General features: G+C 40.4%; 2 protein-coding genes across 2 annotated transcripts in view; both read right to left on the bottom strand.

Annotated features, from left to right (window-relative positions):
* Window positions 1-972: 972 nt before the first annotated feature.
* On the bottom strand, window positions 973-19,368 carry LOC124155403. Its single transcript, XM_046529190.1, has 4 exons — window positions 19,094-19,368; window positions 11,056-11,462; window positions 9,750-9,885; window positions 973-2,537 (listed from the first exon to the last, which is right to left on the bottom strand). Exons 1-4 carry the CDS (start codon window positions 19,098-19,100, stop codon window positions 2,284-2,286), a joined length of 804 nt encoding a protein of 267 aa, XP_046385146.1. The 5' UTR covers window positions 19,101-19,368; the 3' UTR covers window positions 973-2,283.
* A 4,126-nt stretch (window positions 19,369-23,494) lies between these two features.
* Window positions 23,495-26,440, bottom strand: part of LOC124154909 (hemocyte protein-glutamine gamma-glutamyltransferase-like) — a 64,842-nt gene continuing 61,896 nt past the window's right edge. Inside the window, exon 15 of the mRNA XM_046528682.1 lies at window positions 23,495-25,403. Coding sequence (XP_046384638.1) covers window positions 25,262-25,403 — 142 coding nt within the window. The 3' untranslated portion in view covers window positions 23,495-25,261. The remainder of the gene's footprint in view (window positions 25,404-26,440) is intronic.

Genomic DNA, 26,440 nt, shown 5'->3' on the forward strand with positions numbered 1-26,440 from the left:
AAGTCGTGGAAATTGTGAAGTTGAAACATCAAACAATATTACCTTTTGAAAATTTAGAATAAGTCCTTGGTGTGCAAATTTAACTACATCTGGATAATATACGAAATGCATCATATCCCGCCCAAGAAGAGAGTCCACAAAAGTAGATTTACCTGCATTATATTCGCCCCAAAGACGTAATTGTTTATTTTTGTGACTTTTATCAACAATGTATGTATTGAACCAAACAGCGCACTCCATCGACCAACCGAAGTACGACTTGTCTATCCTTCGGAATGGCGAAGGATTTCCATGCCGATTCCTGTACTCAGTGTGGTAGCTTTGAAGGAGCTTATAAATATTTTTTGTGCTCCACAACAAACGGATCGCAAAAACTAAATTTGTCTGAATGCTCTGCCCACTTAGCAACACGGTAGTAACCGGAAAAATAAAAAAAACGGGGTGCAAAGTAAAGGGTTTTTAACTAATTTAAACACTTTTCATAATGGAAAAACTTCATTTTTCAAAGAAATATTTTTGGTAAATTCATGATTTTTCAGTATTTATTTCTCTTTTAAGGAGCAAATTAATTGTGTTTTCTATTGCGAGGGGGGGGGGGGTCCGGACCCCGGAAACTCCCTCCCCATCGCTACGCAAACATCCGAGACAGTCTTAAGGAGCAACTGCATTCAATCCATAAATAAAGGCATCAATACGATTATAATACGAAAAAGTGTTGCATTACAGTGATCGTCCCTACATATCCCCACCAATCAATAAGGAAAAAAAAGCGAAACTGGGATATCGATAATTGTACTTGACACTGAATTAAATGGGAGCTAAAAATTATAAATTAAGTAAAATTTAAGATTGAATGAAAGTGCGTAAAAACTATTAATGAAATAAAGTTAGAAATCAAACGAAAATAATTTTATTCTCTGTGACTCTAATAAATTAATATTGGCTGGTATTATTAACTAAAAAGAATGCCAATTGGCTCAACAAATTTTATTTTTAGAATCAAATTCGCACTTACATCCATCTATGTCACTAAACCACACATATAATCACTCGTGGGTATTTACAACATTGTTTGTCAATAGAGTAGCACAGGTAATTTTATTGAAAACCACACAAACATTAAGAGAATGATAACGCCTCTTGAACATTTAAAGTATGTCTTAATCCTTCAAGAAAAAGAGATCCGATGACCTAACATTTACTCTTCAGAGAAATGCACTGACTTTGACGGATCAAAAACATTCATACAGCAATTGCACACCATTCATGTATCACAGAATCAAAAGGTGGAGTAGTTCACAATGTATTTAAAGGGGAATACGCCTTGCGAACGTGACCAAATGACATTGTTTGTTTTCACTGCCAATATGCTCACACATTCAAAACATTTTAACGGAATGGGAAAGGTTTCATCCACCTTTATGTTTCCTATCGAATTGATTTTTTTTTACGACAGGTATTTTTTTCCCTCAAAATGCGCCATTCTTTTAATCGCACTTTAATCATTTTCGGAGTTAAAATAAAAGCAGGAGGTATTTGAAGGGTCCGGACGGGCCTCAGCATGGCTTCAACTGCTCCCTTGGTGCACTGCGACCAACATTCCTTTGTTTTCAGTCCAGTGGGTTGTAAAAACTTTGGAGTCGAAAAAATTACCCTCGGAAGCCAACTTGGGCGTATTTTTCTGAAATGAAATCAATCAATTGAATTAAAAACTACTGTATGCTCGTCGCAGCGCAAGGGAACAGTTGAAGCCAACTTAAGTCCTTCGGATCTTCCAAACATGGCCGACTTGTCCTTTGAATGAGAAAATGCGCAGTATTCAAGTGTGAAATGCACTTACAATTAGAAGTGGAATATCTATCTCAGGGGACCAACTAATCAATCACTTCTCATCCAAATGGAAAGATATGAGATAAAAATTTCAAAACTGCAGCACTTTCAAAATATTTTAAGACAAAGCGCAATTATAGAGGTCCTTCTCAAGATGGCCACATGCGCAATTTCTCGGCTTCACTGCGGGAAGATATATGTTCGGAGCTCAGTTCTGCAAGTGAAAACTTGACCACGCAATTCGTGGAGCTATAAAATTCGTCACAACTTCACCGAAGTATCGAATCGCAATCGACCAGCTCCTCTATCCATTGTTTTACACCTCTACAGTCACAGCTCTCCTAAAAACAACTGATGGCGCATTTGCGTACGTCCTTCCCAAGATGGTCGGATGCGCAATTTATTGTCTTCACTTGGGTGAGCGGGGGGGCTGTCGGCATCACTCCATTGTTTTTAGAGTTGGATGCGTGAATGAATGCGATCCGTCGTTCGTGCCCTCGTCGATAGCGATCTCTGCAATCCCCGAGACCCTTGCTCCACCCATCTCCAAAGCACCTCGACCAAGTAGTCCTTGATGCAGTGCCGCAGTCCACCGCGCCACGCCCAGCCCCTGACCTTCAGCCACCAGCGAGCGGCCGCGTACTGCAGACGGCGCCACCACACCGTTCCTCTCTGCACCCGAAGCACCGCACCACCACCTGCACCACCTAGGTTCCGATAAAGAGAAAGAATTCAAAAGATGGACATTTCAAGCGGTGAATTTACTCTAATTCTTCTTTTGCTCCATAAATAACCATTAGACACAGTATTAGTGTAAATGACGATCTTATTAATCTCAAATTATACAAGTCATTGTTGCATCTTTGACCGTTTATCTTATCCTGTAACTAATCAACAACTCTTGGTCCTTGACAACCCTTTTATTTATTTATTTTAATTTAAATTATCAACTGATTAATTCGTTAACTTCAACATTTTCAAGCCAAACAGTTTCCCACGTTTGAAAATTAAAAAAAATACGCAATTGTCAAAACGATCAAACGCTCCACAAAGTAACGCCCCAAACCTTTAATTTAATCGAATAATTATTAACCTTAATTTGAATTGACTCATGGAAACTGAACTTCACAAATATCGCATGTTTTATGACAGGAGAGAGTGAGGCAGGTTGCCAGGTGGGGAGGGGGTGGGGTTTTGTTTGCTTCGCACCCCCACCCCCTTTACAAAATAATTCCCCTTTTGTGGCGACTGCCCGCCACACATCCCTTTCGAAGAGTACGGCGACACCCATCGTCGAAAAGTACGGAAAATTGTGGACCAAAGCCTAATATCACGCCATCATTTTTTTACGTCCCTTCCACGAGAGATCTCTTCAGCGATCGCTCCAATGATGGCCAAAAAATGATTGCTTCACGCAATTTTCCACGTCTCCAGGGATGGGAATCCCATCCCTTTTTCCAATACTCGGCTCGTCCCTTTTGGCGTCGCTTAAACCATTGTTGGTACCGTCTTTCAGCCAATCAGAACGCACGGCAGCTAACAGCGATTGTGACGCCACGCTTGGCATTTAACGGGGAATTCCACTGAAAAATGATGATTATGCGATAAAAAAATATCCTTCGTTCTGAAAATTAGAGTGAAAGCAGTTCTTCTCTTATCTGCTTATTATTCGTAATATTCCACCATGAAATTTGTATAGTGATCTTGCGCTCTAAATGTTGGCTCCATGTTGGCTGAGCGTGACGTCAGAGTTCAGTAAACAATACGTTTACGTGATGCCAATAGAGATTAGACTAATTGTCCCAGTTCTAGAAAAACCTATGTATCTCTCTGTACAATTTAGTTTTTATATATCAATTTCATCATCAGTCATGTGAAATATTTATCCTGAATAATTGAAATGTTTAAAGAATGTATGCATACTGGAATATGCAGCACATTGTTGAAAAATAGCGCTTATTACTTTTTCATCATCCTTATCTACGGCGATTTCGACAGCATTAGAAAATTACTAAATTAATCTACCTTCAGGATGTTTCCAAAATGCGTCTTTTCGAAGTCGGAGTCAACTATTGCGCAATACAAGCACCGTAAAACTATTAAACAATTCACAACTGTCTCCAAACACCCGTTAAGTAATGAGTCAGTTTCATCGTAGATGTTTTTTATCGTCGTTACTGTTTTGTTATTGCCATGGAGCGAGTCTGCTTACTCGCATTCTGACGTCACAGGGCGTTCTCGTAGCGCGAAAGAGTTAAGTAATTTTTGCGAGCTTTAAAGCTCTCTAGCAATAAGAGTATTGAGAATTATGAAGTCATATTTCGCATACGTTAATAAATTTAATCTACTTATCTAGACATGTAAAAAAATTACCTTTTTAATTTTAGGCTGTTATATATACGTAAGTAGTAGAGTAAGTCCGTTTCAGACGGGAGTGAGGGTCCCTATATGGATACAGGGAAAGGAAATACACTAATGTGCAGGAGTGCAAGTGATACAGACGTAATAGAGACGTTAACATTAGGTGTTGAACAAATAGGGGAGTTCTACAGCGATGTAAATACGCCGAGGTGCAACACATCGGCGGGAAATGTTACCATCCCCAATACTTCACAGCACCAAGGTAAATCTTAAAAATTCTTCAGGTTAACTGCCGCAGCATAAGAAACAAAATTATTGAATTTCAGTCACTAAATGAATTGTGTAATCCTGACTGTGTAGTAGGCACTGAGTCGTGGCTTAAAGAAGATATCAACTCGAAAGAAATATTTCCAGATGAGTTCAATGTATACAGGAGGGACAGGACTGACAGGGGAGGGGAGGTATTCATTTGCGTCAAGTCAAACTTATTGAGTAGCCTAGAATGTGTAAGGGCAGATTTTGAAATGCTGAGTGTAAATATATATATACGCAGGAAAAAGGAACAACCTTAAATTTAATTGGACTTTACAGAAAACCGGATGAGGCTATGAGTATACTAGAGGCTTTGGCGGATCGTGCGCCGAAAAACCGAACAAACAAATCCTCATAGCAGGTGATCTTAATCTGCCAAATGCCAACTGGGATGGAAATGCTAAACGCAATGGCAAGGTTCAAAAACTTGTAAATAGACTAGTTTATGAAGAGGGATTCGAGCAGCTTGTTAAGGGACCAACGAGAGGAAGTAAAATATTAGATGTGTTCCATATAAAGACATTTAAGGGTGTTCAAAGCTTTGAGATAATACCGGGTTTAAGTGATCACTCGGCGGTTTCTATTGAGCTAGAATTGTCACCCTCTATGTCAAAGAAAAAAGTTGAAAAATTCATCTGGAACTTTAAGAAAGGAAATGTGACGGGTTTTAAAAACACGCTAAGAGAATATTTTCCAAAATGGGCGGGTCATGGTGCTACTTTGGATGAAATTTGGGATTCTTTTAAGAATATTTTGCTCGAGTGTATAGAAAAATTCGTTCCTAGGAGAATGCTTAAACACAACAGCGATCCAGAGTACATATTATAATGTAAAAATAAGAAGACTGAAAAGGAAGGCAAGGTGTGCGTATAAACAAAGAAATTTAAGCCCTAAAAACCTTGAAACTTATAAAAATATAATTAAAAGATTTAATATTGAAAAAAGGGAAGCCCGGGAGAGCTATCTGTTGAATATGCTAAGCCAGAAGAATACTAATAAATTTTTCAAATATATTAGAAGGAAAAAAGATATTAATAACGACATATCTATGATCGTGAGTGAAGGTGGGAAAGTTATTTTAAGTGATAAAGACAAAGCAAACGAACTAAATAAGTGGTACGCCAAGAGCTATAAGGATGGGGATGGTAATTTTGCTTTAAACTCTAACACCGAACATTGCGAACCCTCATTATTATTATCAAGCCGTGGACAAAATAAATTTGGCTATATTAGCGTGACAGATAATGAAATATTAAAACTAATACGGAAACAGCAGAGAAATAAATCAATGGGTCCTGATAATGTGTCCATGGATGCATTGAAACTAGGGGATGAACCAATAGTTCCTTACATTAGAAGACTTGTTTTAGTCACACTAAATAATGGGGACTTACCTTCCGAATGAAAAATGGCAACCGTCATACCCATCCTTAAGGGGGGTGATAAAACTAAAGTAGATAATTATAGACCTGTAAGCCTAACATCAGTAGTGTGTAAATTAATTGAAAAAGTTATCGCTAGGTACTTGCGCGAATTTTTTGCCACAAACGATTGGTTATTCAAGTATCAGCACGGGTTTAGGAAGGGCTTTTCTTGTGAGACCCAGTTACTTGGGTTATCGCAAGACATTGCTGAAGTCCTGGATCAAGGGAGTGAAATTGATGCGGTGGTCATTGACTTCAAAAAAGCTTTTGATACAGTGCCACACGTTCAAGTGATAGAGAAAATTAGTAGGCTACAGATAGATGATAGGGTTAAAGTATGGATTAAGGAATTTTTGAAAGGTAGATCTCAGAGGGTAAGAGTAGGTGAAGGATATTCTATGGAGATAGCGGTAACATCAGGGGTCCCGCAAGGAAGCGTATTAGGTCCGCTATTGTTTCTAATTTATACTAATGACATCCATGTGGGAGTTGACTCCAAAATACGACTTTTCGCAGATGATTGCATAATCTACCGAAGGATCAAAGGCAGGGAAGACCCGGGTATCCTTCAAAATGACATGAATAAAATATCTTCATGGAAAATCTTCAACAAAATGGATGTGAATACGGGAAAATGCAAGCAAATTACATTCACGAGAAGGAGAAAAACGGAGAATTGGTCATACAGCTTGCTCGGGGAAAATATTTCCAAAGTTAGTGACTTAAAATACTTGGGGGTTAATTTCACATCTAATCTTGATTGGGGAGTGCATATTGATCAGGTGGTAGGGAGATCATTTAAAACCCTGCATTGGGTCATGCGGAATATAAGAGAGAGCAAAAAAGAAACTAAAGTAATGGCCTACATGACCATGGTTCGACCTGTACTTGAATATGCAACTTCTGTGTGGGATCCCTACTATAAAAATGAATCTTCTAAGCTTGAAAGGGTTCAGCGAAAGGCAGCCAGGTACACTCTAGGGAAACATGGAAGAGGGGAAAGTGTATCAGCTATGCTAGGGAGCTTAGAATGGAAACGTCTAAAAGTGAGAAGAACCATAAATAGGCTATGCGGGGTATACAAAGCATTTACAAATGAGCGGGGTTGGAAAGAATTAGGTCTGAAGCTGGACTCACCCTGCTACATAGGAAGGAAAGACCATACATTTAAAATCAAGTTAAAAAAACAGAAAACAGACATTTTGAGAAAATCCTTCTTACATAGAGGAATAAAGGAGTGGAATGACTTACCTGAAGTGATTTTTAAGATCTTCCCTTCAAATGCCAAAAGTTTTATGAAGAAGTGTGAATCACGTACCTATTGATTAATTACATAGTGGTTTAAAAAGAGTGTGAAGTTGGGTCAATGCTCGTTTTTTAGTTGTATTATATTAGAATTAATGTGTTTAATGGATTGTTTTATTGGGAAATTGTTAAATTCTTAGTTGTATGAGATTAAAATTTGTGTATTATTTTTACCATGGATATCTATTTGTTTCTGCTTCTTTGTGTTATGTACTTCCTCATTTTATGTTACCACCCGACATTATGGTCGACTTGTAACAATTTATGCAAATATAATAATAATATACGAGAAGTGACGGAATAAGCGATAGACAGAGGGATTATAGGAATGACCGAGTGATTAAGAAAATGATGGTTCATCGAGCGATCTCTCTTTTAACCTATCGCTGGAGCTGTCACTCAATAGGGACGGAAACAATGATCGTGTGTTTGAGGTTTTAGATGAGAATGTTTTAGATCCGAAATGTATTCTAAGTAAAATGCTATTAACTACTCCCGCCAAAGCTCTAGAGTTATAAGAATCAAACTGCAAAAAAATTGAAACACGACGATTATGAGAGCGTCGAAAATAAAGTGAAACCACTGAAACTCGCTGATGGAGTAATTGGATATTACTTTTGTTCACAAACAGTCCATTTCTATTAATTTTCTATTGGAAAATTGAAAGTAAATAAACGCCAATGGTTTAACACAGTCCGCCATTACAGAAGTGGCAAACAATGCTTGGCACTGACGACTCCCCCACTAGGTAGTTACTATGAGCATGGGCTTATCCAGCGAGGGGCAGGGGGGTGGGGGGCAGCTGCCCCCCCTTAGATGCAAAAATCGGAAAAGTCTTTAAGAAATATCAGTACTGAAATGAAACGAAAATGTTCAACAAAGGGTCCAGCCGGTTCAGATCGTGAAAAGTTCCCCCCGAGGTTTTGAAAAATAAAAAATATGCACTTAAAGTGCATCAAAAATTATGTGATTCCCCAAAGTTTCTGACCTTAACAATGGATATCACTGCAATAGACAACTCTCGTCAACTTGATACCATCTTCCTTGACTTCTCCAAAGCTTTCGACACACTCCATCATCAACTCCTCCTTCATAAACTAAACCAGCAATTTGGCATAAATGGTAAGTTCCTTTGCCTTCTCACAAGCTTTCTTTCCCACAGAACCCAGCGTGTAATACTCGCTGGTGGATCTTCTTCTTGGTCTCCTGTGACGTCAGGAGTTCCTCAGGGCAGTGTCCTATGACCATATCTTTTCAATTTATATATTAATGATTTTCCTTCCCACCTTCTGTCCTCCCGAACACAAACTCTTTTATATGCGGACGATTGCAAGATCTACAAGGAGATAAAAAACACCTCTGACTGCAGAGATCTCCAAATTGCCCTAAATACAGCTTCCCTGTGGTGTGACACTTGGAAATTAAAGCTCGACCCTAAAAAATGCAGCATCATGACTATTGCGTTAAAAACACAGCCCATCACTTTCAACTACACCATAAATTCATCTCCCTTGACCAGAGTTACGACGATGAAAGATTTGGGCGTTATAACCGACCCCAAACTAAACTATGTACTCCGACCACATTCAGACTGTAAAAAAGAAAGCCATGTCTCTGTTAGGCCTTCTTTACCGCTTCACGGAAATTAAGGACCCCATTGCACTTCACTCCTATTTCTCAACGATTGTCCTTCCCATAGTTTTGTGTTGCTCTCCAATTTGGTCCATGTCAGCCCCGGCTAACCTAAAATACCTCGATTGCATCCCCCACTTCTTTGCCAAAATAGTTAGGCATAGAATCCCTCACTTACGCAATATGTCCTCTGATGCTGTATTGTCTTCTCTTTCCTTGTCTAATCTTCAGAATCTCAGACTTAAAACGGACTTCAACTTTCTACACAGCATATTGAACTCGACTTTAGACTGCACTGAACTCCTCTCTCTGTTGAATTTTAGAATACCGTCTCGTTCCACCCGCTCGCTCTCTCCCTACTCCATCTGCCTGTTATTCCCAGAATCTCCCTGACCAAGCGCTCACCTTTATATCGCCTCTCCTCCCTCCTAAATTCGCATCCCTCCTTCCATAGATCCTTTTTACCTGTCACGCAAAAAATTCACCGCACAAGCTTTGACCCATATGTCTGCTAATTGAATGTTATACTTCCCTACTGGTTAATTCTTTGTTTGTTTTTATATTGTTATTGTATTGTGCCTAATTCATGTATGTCATTGTTAAAAGTTTCACTGTAAATTGGCGTCACGGCTGTATGTGAAATTTACTTAAATAAATAAAATAAAAATAAATAATAACCCATTTGTAAAATTTTAATTTAGATTTTAAAATGTAAATACAATTTTACCAACTCACTCAACCGCAGTCGGAAATTGATTGAAACCAAGCTCATTCAAGACAATTTTTTTTTTTTTGGCCGTCGCGTCGAGATCGAAACGTTGGATTGCTCTCAAAGATGCCTTGCCTTGAATTGACTTATGAACCCTTAACTCTAAATTAACTTACCGTGGAGAGGCACCAACGTCCAGCGTCTGCTCTCTGGCGGTACTGCAGATGCTCCAGTGAATTGCCGGCGAACGCGTAGCCAATGCCAGGGGTCTTGAGGGGGGCGCGGAGACCCCGTGACGGACACTATGACGGCCTGCCGAGAGAATTGCTTGGATGAGATTACTCCTCACCTTCAATGCTGACACCAATCGGTAACATAGGAGCTCTTAGGTGGATAAGAGAAATGAATACGAGAACGGAATGGTTAAAAAATCTAGTCTTCCCGATGATGCGAGACCCTGAAAGATTTTGTCGCTCAGCGCAAAAATTGTTCCTTCCTTTGAGTGTTTATTAAATTGCTTAAAAATATATTACTTGATTTCGGTGAATTATGTACCCAATCAAAATCATGGAGAAAATATCTAGGATTCAAGAGAGTTCTGAGTGTCTCAATTTTGCGATCGAAGAGGTTTTCGTGAATCTCAATGAAAACCTCCAAAGTTAGAGAACAGATTTCAAAACGAAGGCGTTATCTAAATGCTTCCAAGAAGCTAGGGAATATCCTTCGTTCGTAATGAATGGGTTCTGGCTAGATTTTCTTAATGCTATGGAGAGGTTCTCTGCAGTTTTTGTAAAGGTTTCGATTCAGGGAGGATTTCGTTGAGGCTCCCTAAAAACCACACAAGGAATTTCTCTCGTCAATCCCATTGCTTCTCGATGTAAACATTGCTGCGTAGTTTCCGATTGTTGTGCAAATTCTTTTTTGTCTCCCTCATTATGTTGAAATTTTGATCAAATATTCTCTAATCCTCTTGAAATCCTAGCCAAAGTATCTCCGTGATTTTAGCAAGGGTAGAACTCTATGTAGCGTAGCAATGTAGTATTCTAGCATGTCCATATTCTGCGATGAATGAAGTTTACTTATTCCCCATTAAAGCAAATACATTCAACGATTTCTGCTCAAACAATGTAAATGAAAATATACCTGTCTCATAAATCTTTGTAATAAAAAGCATATTATGTGGAAGTAAAGTTACACAAATTGTAAGTTAATTAATGAGAACATACAGTAATAATCAGTGGGAAGAGAGTAATCAGACAAAAATTTCTCTTTCCTGGCAGAGTACGTAATATACGCCATAACTGTAGGTATTACGATGTTTTGAGTTTAATTTTCGAATCAAGGAGGCATAAACACATGAAAACCTCCAACTTTCGCGAGGGAAGTTTTTTTTTCTTTCACCGTAGCACGGAGGTGAGCCAGTTCGTTAAATACAGATGAATCATGTGAGGTCATCGTTACCCAAGGTGCACCTTCACCCACCTCCACGGCCGCTTGCCAAGCCTCTGCTACGCTGGGCCCGTCTTCTCTCGCCTTCCTGCGCCTCACCGGGGCCGGGAAGGTCCCGGGGAAGAGGCTGCCGAGGGCCCCGAGCAGGAACGAGGAGTCCTCGTCGGTGGCCCCGGGGGCAGAGAGGGCCTCCAGGAGGAGGAGTGGGACGGCGGGGGGGCCCTCGAGGCGGGCCTCGGCGTGGGGCCCCTCGCCGAGGTGGTTGAGCGCGCAGGTGAGCAGGTGTATCTCGGGTGCGAAGGCATGCATGGTGTGGCGGGTCCATTTCAGCGTGGACCGGATGAAGGGGACGGCGTGCTCCAGGGCCATCGCGTGCACGGGGATCGAAGCCGAGACTCCGGAGACGGCCCAGAGGAAGAGGGCGACGGCGAAAGTGGGACCTGTGGGCAGAGAGAATTCGCATATTTCAAATGGATTAATGCTCTCATTTTGTGCACCATTACGAACATTTTGAATTTGGAACAATTTCAACATTTTGAACGAATCCCTTCCATCATTGTCCCCTGTTTTACAAATATTTTGGAGTTTTAGGCGATTTTACTCATTTTAAGTGAATCTATATCCTTTAAAAATCCCATAATTTCCGCCTCCTTCCCACAAAAAATATCAAAATGGCGGAAATTCCGATTTTTTTTGTACCCACATTCCGCCTCTTGAATGACATTAGTTCAAAAAATGTTATGCTCAATTAGAATTTTATAAACTCTTTGAATACTATATAAATCTAAAGGTCATCCTATGTGCCACATATTTCTCTCTACCCGACAACCGTTCTGCGAAAAACCCTTCTCTATTAAAATGGCGAACCAAACTTTTCCGGAGATTTCAACGTGTGAATGAGTCAGCCTAGTGAACGCACCCCGCAACACAACATTTCTCAAAAAAATTGTTGACTGCTTCTAAGTGAAGTCGAGGCTTGTAATTGGATGCAATAATAGCCAATAGAAGGCCCTGTACGCTACATTCTTGAAAACCGGAATTTCCCGCCAATTTCCCCTGGAAAATATTTAAACTCTTAAAGTCGTTTTACACGATGATTGATCATTTGCATGATCACTCAAATGATCACGCAAATGAAATTCATGCGCATGATCGCTTAAAACGTCTTCTTTACTCGGCGAACGAATTAGGTGACTATTACTTGGCTCAGGAACGATACGCAGTGATGCGACATTGTACATTGATATTCATAGGCGGATCTGGGGGGGGGTCGTGGGGGGACGGGGGACTTTTAAGGTCCTGGGGGGACGACCCCCCCAGGACCTTAAAAATATGGAAGATTTTAATGAAGTCCCATTATCATTGCGTTCGTTTTGTATTAAGAGGTATCCTTGTGCCCCCCCCCCAGAACAAAAACCTGGACACGGCCGTGCTTGTGCTCTCCCCCCCCAGAAAAAAAATCCTGGATCCGCCCCTGTTGACATTTCCGATCACCATTGTTGACCACCTGACCATTGTTTTGAAAGTCGTAGACGACGGTATACTTCGTTAACATTTGAGTTTGTGTATAATTTTACATTGGTTTGACCAATTTGGTAGGACTTAATATACAAAGATATGGGAGAGATAAAAAAAATTAAGAGAGAGTAAAAGGATTCCTATTCATTTCAAGTAATCAGAAAGCAAGTAAAAACAAAATTAACTAACTCTACCCAGAGCCTCACACAGAAAAATCTTACTTCCCAGGAGGCGAAATTTTTAAGTCCCGGCCGAGGTGTCAGTCGACGACAGGGGCGCAGCGAAAAATTAAGCATAGGGGGGGGGGGGGTTTAGGCGCAACCAATACTTGGTGGTGTGGGGGTATTGCATACCCGCCAAGGTAAGCGGGAGTTGCGGGGGCCCTCCTCCAGAAACATTTTAAGAATAATGGATCAAAATGGCGAGTTTTACGGCTTTCTGAGGGATATTGGATTAATCTTAACACTATGCTAGTAAGGGTGTTTATCCCCCAAAAACCCCCCTCGCTGCGCCACTAGTCGACGAGTCAAACAGTAAAAGCGGAAAATAAAAAGCGCTGATAATAATTGAAGAGCGTTGCAAGGGCAAAGGGTGGTCGATAAGGAGTTTTTAAGTTTGGGTGCCGTCGGGTACTCAGCCTCCACAAAACAGTCGAACAACTGTCATTCCTGTGCAAGAGAAGAAAGGTACTGGGAAGGGAAGATAGGAAGGGCCCTGCTCTATTGCCGAATGAGTGGGCTGCGGCATTCTGATTCTCTTCTCCAATGCTATCTCAAAGCTTGCTGCTTCCTAATTTCCACTAGCGAAAATAAGTCCGCGGGGCTACGAATGTTCTCAATATATACTCAGACAAAAGTCAGCGAAACCGTTTCCCCCCTAATCCGCGAAATTACGTTGAACGCACGGAACGAGTGAGTGTAGGTCCACGAGGTTATTCACCGATACGACAAAATCCAATCGATTCACAGACTTTGCTATAAAACTTCGGAGTTTTGACTGAGCCCATGGGAGAGCAAGCCATGGGAACGTGAATAACACACATTGACTTGAAGAATTCCTTTCCCTAGCCCACCTCTCAATTCAAATATTTCTGCGCAGAGTTTTCAAAGGCAATCTACAAATGCATAATGGGTTAATGCATATTCGGAGGAGGCGACCGACAGCTGAGGCCATTTGCGCCATGAGGGAAGGGTAGGTGAGAAACCCGGCGTCGGCATTAGCTTGTTCTTAACGAAAGGCGCCAAGGGGACCACGGCTTAACGTCCCATCCGACGGACGGAGTGTTACGCTTGAAGTGTCCTCCACACAACACTCAAGCAGAGATCGGGCACTCTCTGAAAAATTCTCTGCCACCACCGGGATTTGAACCCGATCCCACTGGGTGGGGAGCCAACAATCTAGCCACCACACCAACCTGATCCCCAAATGCATAATCACCGATAAAACTTTGGCCCTTTGAAAATAAATTAATCTGAGAAGGAAATGAGTTAGAAATAGCTTCGCCTAATACTACTCTTTGCACGATGTACCGTGGCTCTAGATCGTATAAAATTTAAAAATGTAATGTCCTTTCATTTGAAACGTACATTTCATTTCCATCGTAATTACTATCCGTGCCTCACGCATTTGTAAGAACCGACTGACATGCACAAAGTCATCGATTTCCCATTAAGTTGGTTTCGTTGAAAAACTTCCTTCGTTTGGACCCAAAATTCGGGCTGATTTTCCTCAGATTAGTGTTGCGATATAGACAAAGGTTCACCCCGCTCTCCGCTAATGCGTTGCTTCTCATATAACGATCGACTCCCATGCGTCGTATTCATTAGGAACTTCCTCGCTCTTCTAAATTAACCAATTTGACGGTTTAAAGCAAAGCCTTTTCACTTTGGGAATCCCTTTCTTCACTTACATGCACTTAAAATCGCATTAAACGAATTTCAAATACCATTACGTGATTACTCACCAATCGCATTTTGACCGTGTTCCGGTCGAAAGATATTATCAATCGAGGAGACATTCCGTGTGCCGATTACTCGTTTGTCGCAATGGCGAAGTGAATCTCGATCGCATTAATCGCGAGAGCTAGACGACCACCGAATGCGTAGAACGGAGGGGAGGGGGAAAGAGAGGTAATGGCGGACAGAGTGGTGTAGGCAAGGAGGTTGCAAATACACTGAAAGGGGGCGTTAACTGGTTCCGAGCGTTGAGCGCAGTGTGGCAAGAATGGGGGTGCTTGGGTAGTTAAACCACGCCATCTTTGACCAAAACATTGATAATAAACGTATAAGAGTCAATGCTAACTATTCGGTGAAATATTCGGTCATGATCGTTGTTACGTTAAAATAAACAATCGCAAACGAACAAAGTAAACATTATTTTCTATCAATATGGGAAGGCTTCGTGAAAATATGCCTCGAATATTTTTCCCCAAGAAAAAATCATTGTCAATCACCACGGTTCCGCTGTTCCAACTAGCTTAGCCGAAAATAACATTATACAAGTGTAAAATTCCATTCCCCTGCACTTCTACCGGTAGTTAATAATAATGCAGCCAATGGAAATCATACGATAGCGTACTGGTCGCAATAATAGCTCGAAACGACGATATATTATCACCACGATATGACTACATGTACAGTTTAATACACACAGTAGTATGACGAACGATCGATAAACTGCGACGAAAATCAAGGAGTAATTGTTGCATTTTCATTCTATAAATCAGAGGCGATATAAAAGAATAGAATACTTGATTATGTACGTACACTGTTTGAGACTTCGTCCAAAAATTGTCAAACCAAGATGGCGGAATTCTGACCACGCTTAAAACTCGAATACCGCGACTCCATATGCAATTTAAAACCTCCTTGGATGTAGGGCGTCAATAGAAACAAAATAGAAGCGATAAGTTATATTATGCCCCGTTTACACTCCGAACGTACCGACGTTGATCGCGACTACTGCACGTTTACAGGTCTAAAAGTTACCATCGTAACTCAGTGCTGCCCTCGTTGTGGAATAGGGTGGTTTCCTATTATTTTTTTATTGCCTAAATCGAAAGATTATTACTCCTGGAGTACGTATTTCACGCTTTTAGATTTTTAAATGACGATATATATTTTTCGCGATTAAATGAAAAGTGAAAATTTTCAAGCGCGCGAAAACGCGACGCGTAAGTAGGAATGATGGGAAAAAGTCCGTGCGACGCATTTCTGGTTCCCCCTCCCACCTTGTAAGGTCACCTTGATCGAGGCTCTGAGCGCTGATAGGACGCAGGATGCTAGCGGGTAGCTGAGTACCTTGCTGGCTGGTAGCAATTGACTTACATAAGGATTATTAATACCATATCAAACGAAGGGAACTTTCCGACCTTAGCCAGTTTTAATAAGTGGTTATTAAAACATGTTTTCCTGAGTTCTGTGCCTCATTCATGCATTGGTAATCTCAGACGATGTATCACTCCTATCCTCTCGTATAGAAACTATGTCTCTGTGACGTCACGTGGAGTGGAATCGCTTGGGCGCCAATCTGGCCTTTTTCAAATGAGGATAAAATTTGACCCTTGCCATTCGTCTAAACCGGTATTTCAAAAACCAAATAATTTCTGTATTATGAATACACTAATGGTGGGTAACGAATCGCAATCAATGCCTTTCGTTTTCTGTGATGAAGGAAACTACCCTATTGTGTCAGATAACAACTGACGACGATACTGCGTGAGAAAATTGAAATCTTGAAAATTAAGAAGCAAAATAATATTCATGTTTTCGTGTGCTATAACTAAAGGTAGACCGAACTGTTGGTAAGACTTTAAAGAATGTAGGATTCATTATGTGAATATGGCAAATTTTAACAATATTCATGCGGTAAAGACAGTAGATATATCGCTTTGCTACGTTCCAAATTGAAATATATTGTTAACTGGTCACTTTATTATAATATCGACTCAATCCGGCTTGAACGTGTCCAAAATAAATTTCTCAAATTAAATAATTACGATTTAGGAATCTCACTGTGTGATTAAAACACTTCATATGTTCTTTCCCTAGTCAATTTGAAAACTCTTGCACGACAAAGGATCCTCTAACAAAGGCCTATTCCTCTACAAAATTATCAATTAATATTTAGATCTCCTTTATTAGCAAATTATAATGGATCCCGTCATAGCTATACAAATCCTCACCTGCTAGTTTTTAATTACCATATAGCAAATTATGTCTTCAACTCCCAGCTATCCAGTATGATTAGGTAAAACTAAAACTAGTCATAACAGTCCGTGAAGCCTTTAAGAATCTAGATTCTTCGAGAGAATATGTCAAAACATTCAAGAATATTCACGCATTAAAGACAGTACATATTGCTGTTATTATTTAACTAGAAAAGGCTTAGATTTCGGCTTGATTCGGCACAAGTATTGATTTCTCCATGTCCTCATCTAAATGTTACAGTTATTTCTGGCGAATTTTATCGTGAAATCCTGTATATAATGATTTAATTAGCTAACATTTTGTGCATGTTTGTTATTTTCCATCATCTGTGAAGTATAATGTAAGGATACATGGTTATGGGTTAACCTGTAAATAAAGAAATGTATAAAACTGGTATAGTATAGAATATCCGATATCATTTGGTAAATAGAACATCAGAAAAAACTTTCTTCTCACGTCCTTCCATTATATGCTCAATAATGTCTTCAATCCTTGCCATATATCTTAGATATATTAGAGTTATTTATGAAATATCGATTATTGTATCAAGATTGCAACGGCGCGAAAGAATCGTGTATACATCGATCTTCATTTCCTAACTCTTTTTTCTTGGCACACTAGCGCTAACCATCGTAAGTTCGGCAGTGTTAGGTACTAAGGCCTACGATGGTAACTCTGCGCGTTTACACGACGTTTTGAGGTTACGCGCGTACGGATCAACGTCGCGACGATCGTTGTGTAAACGGGGCATTACGCGCTACACGGAAAATTAGCTTCACGGCTCTTGGTCGCTCATAAAATAAATTAAGACGTATTGGACGCCATCTCTGATTCTTTTCCAAGAACTAACAGCAAACTGACGCTCACATTGCATTGAAATAGACTTGTAACTCACACTCGGATATTTCCTCGATAACCAACCAGCGCGAATTCGACCACACGACCGTGGTTGCCCAGTTCTGCCCTCGCGTGCCGAATTTTAGAAAGAAAGAAAGAAAAATCCACCACACTGCAAATAGCTTCACGTACCGTTCTTGAAAATCATGGTTCATGTGTCAATCCTCGCTGAAGCTTCTTGCCCATGGGCGTACCCAGCTTTGCTTCTAGGGGGGGCAGCTGCCCCCCCTTGAAGCAAAAATTGCAAAAGTCTTTAAGAAAAATTGGTACTGAATTAAAACGAAAGTATTCAACAAATTTTCTTCAAACCCACGAAAAATGATATGTATTAGAATAAGATATGTAACTAAAATGAAACTATTTTTTCAGGGAAATAATCTCATAAACTAAAAAAGCGCTGTTATATGCATATGCCGAAATTACCTAAACCGAATATAAAAATTATTATTACATGCAAGGGCATTAGATAATAGTTAAAATGCAGGTATGCATGTCAGCGTTCCCCGCTTGAGAAAATATTAGCAGTGATTGCATCTTGTACAGGAGCTAAATTAAAAGTAATTTTTATCGTAATTAAATGTTGATTACTATTCATAGAGTAATTGGTTATGGTAATTAATTAAAAATTTGGGAGTGTAATATTGATTTATCCCGATTCCATTTTTTTCAATCCTTTTCCCAACTCCCAGTCCCCAAGGAATATTTGCGGCATAGCCATGAAGAAATTAGGATTCGTCAAGCATATTATGGGAAGGTTTTCGGATGAGAAAGTAAAAGAAAGGTGCTATTTCACACTCTTCCGACCGCACCTCGAACATGCAGCGTGCGGTTGGGATCCGGTGCAGAAAGACTTCATCCGCGAACTGAATAAAATACAAAGGAAGGCTGCGCGAATCGTCAAAAACTGCTGCGGGTTTCCAAAATGCCCGCAGCGCGGCATTGATTGCAGGGCGATTCACTTTTTCCTCCAATGTTTTTAAAGAATAGTAATTTCGATGGCAAGAAATAGCACTGAAGTGTTACTGAATTCGTCAGATCAAATGGACAGGGATATAAATTTCGGTTAAAAAGCTATAACATGTCTTATTTCTCTGTGAAATTCGGTTCGTCCTGCCGTCAGCGACGCGAGTAGCGGCTCTAGTAAGCTCTTTTGAACGCGCGAGGGGGCTGGCTCGGTGACCGGGGAATCCTCTGCTGAAATATTCGTGCAGACGGCAGTGAGAGAGAAGTTGTTTGAAACTGAAGGAAGGTGTAAGGTTTTCACGCTTTCCCGGCGAACAACATGCATAAACTCTTCTCGGGATTCTTGCAGCCGTGAGAGTGGGTAGCGAGTCGGTACCCGAAACGTCGGCGCTCTTGCATAATCTCACCCGCGCGGTATCCCGAGAAGAGTTTGTGCATGAAGGAAGGTGTGTAACAAGGGACGCGGGTTGTATTGTAGCACGCACCTGCCATGCGATCCCCCAAGTCAGCTGACTGCGGGCGGTGAGTGGCTTCGTGGAGCGCCTTCGCCTCCGCCGTCCATGGCAGCCGAGTGCCAAGTGTCGCCCTTTCTCCGATTCCGCCCTCGCCCCAGGGCCTCGCAAATCGGGCAACGGTTCTTCGCTGAAATAAACGCACCCCCTGCCCCAACTCAACGCTCACTTACCGAGGACGACACCGCTCACTCCCATTTCATTCACTCAGCGCTCAAATTTTAAGTTCATTCGTGCGCTAAAGTATTGTCGAGCGCGTTGTATTTCCGTGAAATCATTGCATCTTTTGTTTGTTTTCTTTTAAATAGTGGTTTCAATAGGTCCTTGATGAAAGAAAATAAATTCCCCAAGGCCGTAATCTTGCTGGGCAAAGGTAGGTGGTGGGAAGTAACAAGGCTGACAGTGAGGTAGTGCACGAAAATTAAGCTAAACACTATGAAACAAAACAATCGCGCAGCTCACTCACTCACCTAGCAGATTTGTTCTAAGGAACAAATGTCCTCGAAGGTCTCAATCGCGCACGCATTCTGCTTTGCGAAGCTTCCGCCTACGCCAGTGACCCAGTCACCCAATTTAAATATTAGGTCCATATTAGATTTACTAGGTCAGTTTTTAGCTTCACGTTGTGATTCAACTGCAAGGTTATTTTGGAGACTGAGGGAGGGTAGAGCTCACCCCGCACTTGGTCATGGGCGTGTGAATATCAGGGTGGGGCAGCTCCTAGTCCTGGGTCGCTATCCGACCATTTTGCTTGGGACTGCCCCAAGTGTTGAACGTGGGACTAGAACCCGGGACCCCTCATGCAGCACCCTCTTGGCCGACACGCTCCTCTACACTCATTTGCATCGAAACTTTTCATTTTCATTGTTTTCGCATCGTCAAGTTCTTTCTATCGTGACGTCAAATTGGTCTGGGCATCCTCGTCATCGTCAGACATCTTTTTCTGTAAGTAGATAAAATACTGCACTTAAAGTTTCGCATGGTCTTCGTAGCAGTGGAAATGCGATGATGATGAAGATGGCATATCCCTCCAGGCGGCACTCATCCACATCTTCTCGACTGGAAGGAATTCATTGGCACGCATACGAAAGCCTTCCCGGAGCAGAAATAATCGAGAGCAGCGCTTCCCAAACTTCTTTTCCTCCCGCGCCCCTCTATATGTTCATAACTAATGTTGTACCCCTGAAAAAGTAACGTTCACATTTTATTACTTAATTTCACTATGGGTAGGTGACGCTTTTAGTTATAAATACTTGTATAAATGGTAACTTTGATTTAAATACCCCATATATTAAGTATACATATTGTTAGAACGTAGGTTTCCGCGGCGATGGTTTGATCTCTGCATTTCTTCCGGGTTTCCAGTAAACCCGGAAGAAATGCAGAGATGAGTATACATATTTCCTGTCTAAGAGATACATAGCTCTTCGCGTCCGCCATTACCGATTATTTTCTATAACTACCACTGCTTTAGAGACAAGAACCTGCGGAAACCAAAACTACTACCTCCAAGTTTCCTTGTCTATGACTTTCTTTAAAGAAATACTTTCCAACACAATAAATAATTATTCAAACTAGCTATTCCTTGACTACAAGAAGGTTTACATAGTCTTAATTAACAAATCTTTGAGAATTCCAAAGAAATCGAAATTTCTGGTAACCAAAGAACTAAAGTAAACAAAAGTTGACAATGGGCAAACTTAGAGTTACTGGTGCGAGCTGACGTCTCATCTTGGTAAAATACACGGAGGCTGTGCGTTAGGCTGCAATTGTAATTTTGTAGATTTGATATGGACCTAAGAGTTGCAATTTACTAATGAACGAAACTAAACCTAGGCCTCGTATTATCGTTTCCCTCTGGGTGGACTCGAAACATTTTCGTTTCGTTTTACTTGCCATCCATGATGGACGGTGGACGGCATTAAAGGATGTACAGCAGGGAGAAGAGGAAGATTTGTTGGTGACTGGTGGGGAGGTGGAGCGGAATAAGAAGCAGCACTTGCATCTTAGGCGGTTGCAAGGTGAGGAGGAAGAAGGGGGCAGAGCGGGGGAGAGGGGGGCGGGTGGATCGGAATATGTTGCGCAGGTTGGCTGCCTTCCTCTCCGTATGTGATATAAAAGGGAGGAGACTGGATGTCGTGTGGTTTGTGCTGATTATGGGGAAGAGTTCCATCAGGATTTTCTTCCTTATTTTTTGGGTGTGTGTTGTCCACTATTCAGTCTACTATTTTCGAACAAAATTCACTAAATCACGATTAACTTTTTGGTATTCCATTATAAGTTTTCTTGGATATATATCACTATTACTTAAACAACTTCTTTTTTACAGATCACGATCCGGATTTCGATGAATTATAACCATCTTCAGGCTCAAATTATGATTTCTTTACCTTATTATTGTTACCTAGTAACTCGATGTATTTTAAAAACGGACGCTCCAGAATAAAATCATCAAGTAACTAGGTAATAATAATACTATAAACAAATCATAATTTGCGCCTGAAGATTATGATAATTCATCGAAACCCGGGTCGTGCTCTGTAAAAAAGAAGTTGAATAAGGAATAGAGTTATATATCCAAGAAAATCTACTATTTTCGACTGACGATGGCTGGAATGGGAGAGGCGCCGAACCGTTCAGTATTTTTTCCTTTTAGTGTCCTTTTGTTAGTGTGTCATTGTTTATGCAGTCTTTTCAGCTGCTACCGTGTGTTATAAGAATACATTGCATATACTTATATTGAGTAAGAAACAAAATGAATGAACCTAAGCTAAAGGGATAGAAAAGATCATTATCGACCTTTGTATTATAGATGTGCATTGTCTTTTCAATCTTAAATAATGTTTTGCGAAACCGCTTGAATGTTGGACAATATAGCTATGCTCAGTATTTTGGTTTCCTTATTGATGAAAACAACATCTGAAAGATTCATTTGGAAAGAATATAAATTTTGCGCTGCGGAGAATGTATCACCCCAGGAAAATATCAGACTTACCTGTTCTAAAAAGTATGTGCAATGCTCTGATGAAATCCAAAGTCCAGTTTGGCAGTTGCTGTTGGCGTGGAACATTTATGTCCAATAATAATTCATTTATTGTAGCGCAGAAAAAATCATTGGATCAATAATGGGAGTAAATAGAAAGGTGACCAAGCTCCCTATATTAAAAAAAGACTGCTCCAAAACCAAATAATGAAGATTTCAAGAGATCTGAATGCTGTGCCCCAATGATCTATAGCCAATTGTTTCCCCAAATTGCATCACCCAAGTCCTGTAGGTAGTTTATTCAAGATGCTTAAATTTTGTCGTTTACAATAAGCAACATTAACGATTATTTGCATTCTGCTGTCATAAGTCAACGTAATACATGGTCTTACTGTCTTTCTGCTGCTGCAATTGCTTCTTTGTGCTATTTTCTCATCATTCCATCATCATCAATGGTCAGCAATGGTCATAGGATTGGTTTAACCAAGCTCTCCACTCAGTTCACCTATCAGCTTATCTTCTTTTCACAATTACGTTTTTCTTCTCTTTCACATCCTTCTTTACATGTTCCATATATTATGTTCGAGGTATTTCTTTTCCGTTCCTGCAATCCTCTTGTCCCTCGACGATTGTCTTCATCAAGCCATCATGTCTCGAGATGTGGCCTATAAGTTTGTTCCGTCTTCTTGTTAAGGTTTCATAATCACAAATTTCAAAATTTTTACTGCAAAAAATATTTAATTAATTGCTCCTTTACTGTGTCACAAGTGAACGTAATACGTGGTCTTACTGTATTTCAGCTGCTGCTATTGTTTCTGTGTGCTATTGTCCCATACTCCCAAATTTCAAAAATTTGATTGCACAAAAAAATGTAATTGATTTCTCCTTCACAGTATCACGAGGTATATATGCTCCGAAAATCACCATTGGATATATATTTTATGACGTTTACATTAGAAATACACTGCTCTTGTAATTCGTCAATTTTTCCTTTGGGGTTATCCGCGTTAAGATAATAATTAAATCAATCTATCATATATTAAATATATTAAAATATTATATATCTAATATATATTAAATCATCTATAAATTAATCAAGTTATAAGCCATTACAAGTGGCCAACATTGGCCGCGAAAGATTTCGTAATTTGCTCTTGTAACTGTTCGCTGTCACCAGCCAGTTAAATTTTGTAAGTTGGCAATTCTCTCCACAGGATTGTTTTATCCCTCAAGGATGCAAATATTACTATTTTGATTTATTGTTTTTATACAAATGTAACTTTGTGAAAGTGGAATTAAAACAATACTAATAATTTAAAAGCTAACGTAAGTGGCGTAGGTTCAAATGTGGATCAAATGGATACACAAATAAAAGGATTAAAAAACAGGAGTAGGAGATTTTATCATTTATTTTCCTAAATGAAAAAAATATTTGTACATCTATTAAAACAAGTTAACATACAGACTCAAATAGTTTGACAAAAAATAATTTGAAAATTAACCGATGATCGGACCTGACTGTGAAGCAGAAATATAGCATCAGATAAAAACAATAAAAGAAGCAGTTCCACTAAAAACATATATTCGCAGCGAATATTAATGCATAACAACTACACACTCTAGGAATTATGTGAAAAACATCATTTGTAGCATAAAAAATTCTCAGTGATAAAAATTTGAAAAACTCTTTTACGGTGAATGATAATCTGTTGTAGTGTAATCCTTTAAAATTGCAGTCAAACTAATTGGAAAAAATGAAAGCCAGCCATCTGTGAACAGCTAACAAATCAATTCATTGAGTTTAGTTCGAACAACATTACTTGAGTGAGCACAATATCCAGACTAATCTAATCGAGGTAAATCTAAAAATGCAGTAATGGGCTCAGACATAAACGAGGAGGGGTAACGGAGGAGCAGTGCAAAAGCTGGTGACGTCATCAACTTGTCTGCTAAAGGGTAATCTGGTAAAGTCCATCGATTTTCCGCCTAAAAATCCTCAAAAAATAAGCAAGAGATCAAAGAACGGAAAAATAAGTGTCTCTTTGTTTTTTAACACCCCATTACATTAACTAAAATAAAATAGAATCATGGAACAAGGCCATTCCTAGTCACTAACTGACATTGCCAACAATGTCCTCAGCTAGGTCAGCCGCCTAATACAAATTAGAGATGGGTACTTTACTAGAACATCGTGTTTAGTAACTCTACGGCGGGAAAATATTAACTGTTATCCCTCCTAGATAACAAAGCGAAGCGTTCCACATTCTATGCCAGAAAAAAATATTAAATCATTCCTCATTGCGATCACGTGTCACACTTAACTGCATCGGAGAAACGTCACGAATTTAATTCTTAGTGCGCGAAACAATTGCTACGGATAAATCGCAAGAGCCATAGGTTGAGTCGACATATGGTTATAGTTGCTTCTATTGATTACTCATTGGAAACCTTGGATTTAGATTTTAACTTTCGCCAAAAGAAGAGGATATTAAAATATTTATCTTTTCGCCACACTCATTTCTTTTGTTATTCAACCTCTTACATCACATAGTACATTGACACTAAAGCCCTGTTCACACGACATCGGTAACAATTAAAGTGCATTCACACTACCCGGGTAACCCAGTGATGTCATCGTGCATCGAATTATTACAACGCGTCGGAATTTAAATTACCGGTTGAAAAAAATTCCGTAATACTGCAATGACTTCACTTATGCTTCTTGAAAACAACCTCCACTTCTCTGAAGTACTTCCACCCCGAAGCATTATCGCTCTCTTCGTCCCGAAATGATCACGTCGGTCTTCTCTTCGTATTTCCGATTTCGGCCACGCCAGCAGCGCCAACCACGGAAAAGTTAGAGCTTTACGATCTACTGATATCTCGGTAACAAAAGCGCACGCAGACGATTGTTAAGAACCGACGTTGTTTGAACGGGGCATCATGGGAGACTTGTGTGTAGATACGTAATAGCAGTGAGATAATGATACAGGAGACAGCTTGGACGAGTGAATTTGGTTTTGGAGTGATTTTAATAATTATGATGTTCCTTCCGCGGTGGAGACATTTCTGAAGAAGAGGACCCTCAGCCACTCTGGTCTCCTGGCTTGGCGGCGCTCCGTCCAAAGGCCGCCGCGGCTGCCCAGTAATCCTACCCCTCAGTCGGCCACGGTGACGACTGCCGATCCGGTGATCTCAGCCAGCTCCTGGGAGTCGAACGTGGCCACGATGCGCCGCTGTCCGCTCTTGCGCGGAAAGAATCTCTCCGTCAGCGTCACCAACTCGCCCGGCTTCACATCCCTGTGCGAAAGAGACCAAACAAACGCCGATCACATTCCGGACCCCAATGAGAGACCTGAAAAAATAGCTTCGGCCACAATGGTTCGGCTGCTGAGGAGTGATTTACCCAAGAGGACTGCATTCAGAGTGCCAGATTCCATCCCACAGAATTATGTTCTCGCCAATTCCGTCGTATTTCAATCGAGCAAAACACGGAATAAAATCCCGTGAAACAATTGACTTTGATTCAACGCGTTCCAAAAATTTCGCTTAATACAAAAGGACCAAAACCCCCGCTAACTTTTGTGTAAATTTAATCAGATCAGAGCAGCTAATTTTATCTACGACCGCCAATGGCTATTGGCTATATGGCTATTGGAATCTCTCGCAAAGTACGCGCCACGATAACATAAACGCTAATTTATCTGCTAAGCTACAGAAAAGAATGCTTGGAAAGGTAGGCGACCGTTTGCGCCATGAGGGAAGGGCATGGAAGGAAGGGTGGAGAGAAACCCGGCGTCAGCATCAACCTCCTCTTAACGAAATGCGCCGAGTGGACCACGGCAGAACGTCCCTTCATGAGTGACTTGAGGTACCCTTCACACCACGATCGACGCAGGAATAGGGAAATTTCTGAAAAATATCTGTTTTTCCGGGATTTGAACCCAATCCCACGAGGTGCGAAGCCATCACTACAGCTACCAAACCAACGCAAACAGATGAAGTGAATAAGGTAAGTAAAGAAAATTCATTCTTCGATTGAATTAAAGGTAACCTGAAGTTCCCCTCACAAATGATCAACAAATAGATTTGGAATGTCGCTTTTTCCGCGATTGATAAGAGAATATAATAGTGGCGTTAGAATTTAGAAATAGGGTACATATTTGGCTAGTAGTGTAGCTTACTAACTTATATATTCCTTGAATGCAAGTTTCTGAATTTTCCTATTATTTCTGAGTCCATGTTTTATATGTTTTATCTTCATAGGCAGATTGTCTTCTAAAGTAGAATATAGATTAAGCAAGAGCTTATGCTCACTAAGTATATAGCGCATACGT

This window comes from Ischnura elegans, chromosome 3 (genome assembly GCF_921293095.1).
Source record: "Ischnura elegans chromosome 3, ioIscEleg1.1, whole genome shotgun sequence".
Taxonomy (NCBI): Eukaryota; Metazoa; Arthropoda; class Insecta; order Odonata; family Coenagrionidae; genus Ischnura; species Ischnura elegans.

Bases quoted from the DNA above. Each gene is read 5' to 3' on its own strand.
- LOC124155403 (XM_046529190.1), bottom strand. The intron at 9,886-11,055 runs GTGGGTGAAGGT...TTCTCTCGGCAG, and splicing joins CTTGGCAAGCGGCCGTGGAG to GCCGTCATAGTGTCCGTCAC. The intron at 2,538-9,749 runs GTAAGTTAATTT...ATCGGAACCTAG, and splicing joins GACGTTGGTGCCTCTCCACG to GTGGTGCAGGTGGTGGTGCG.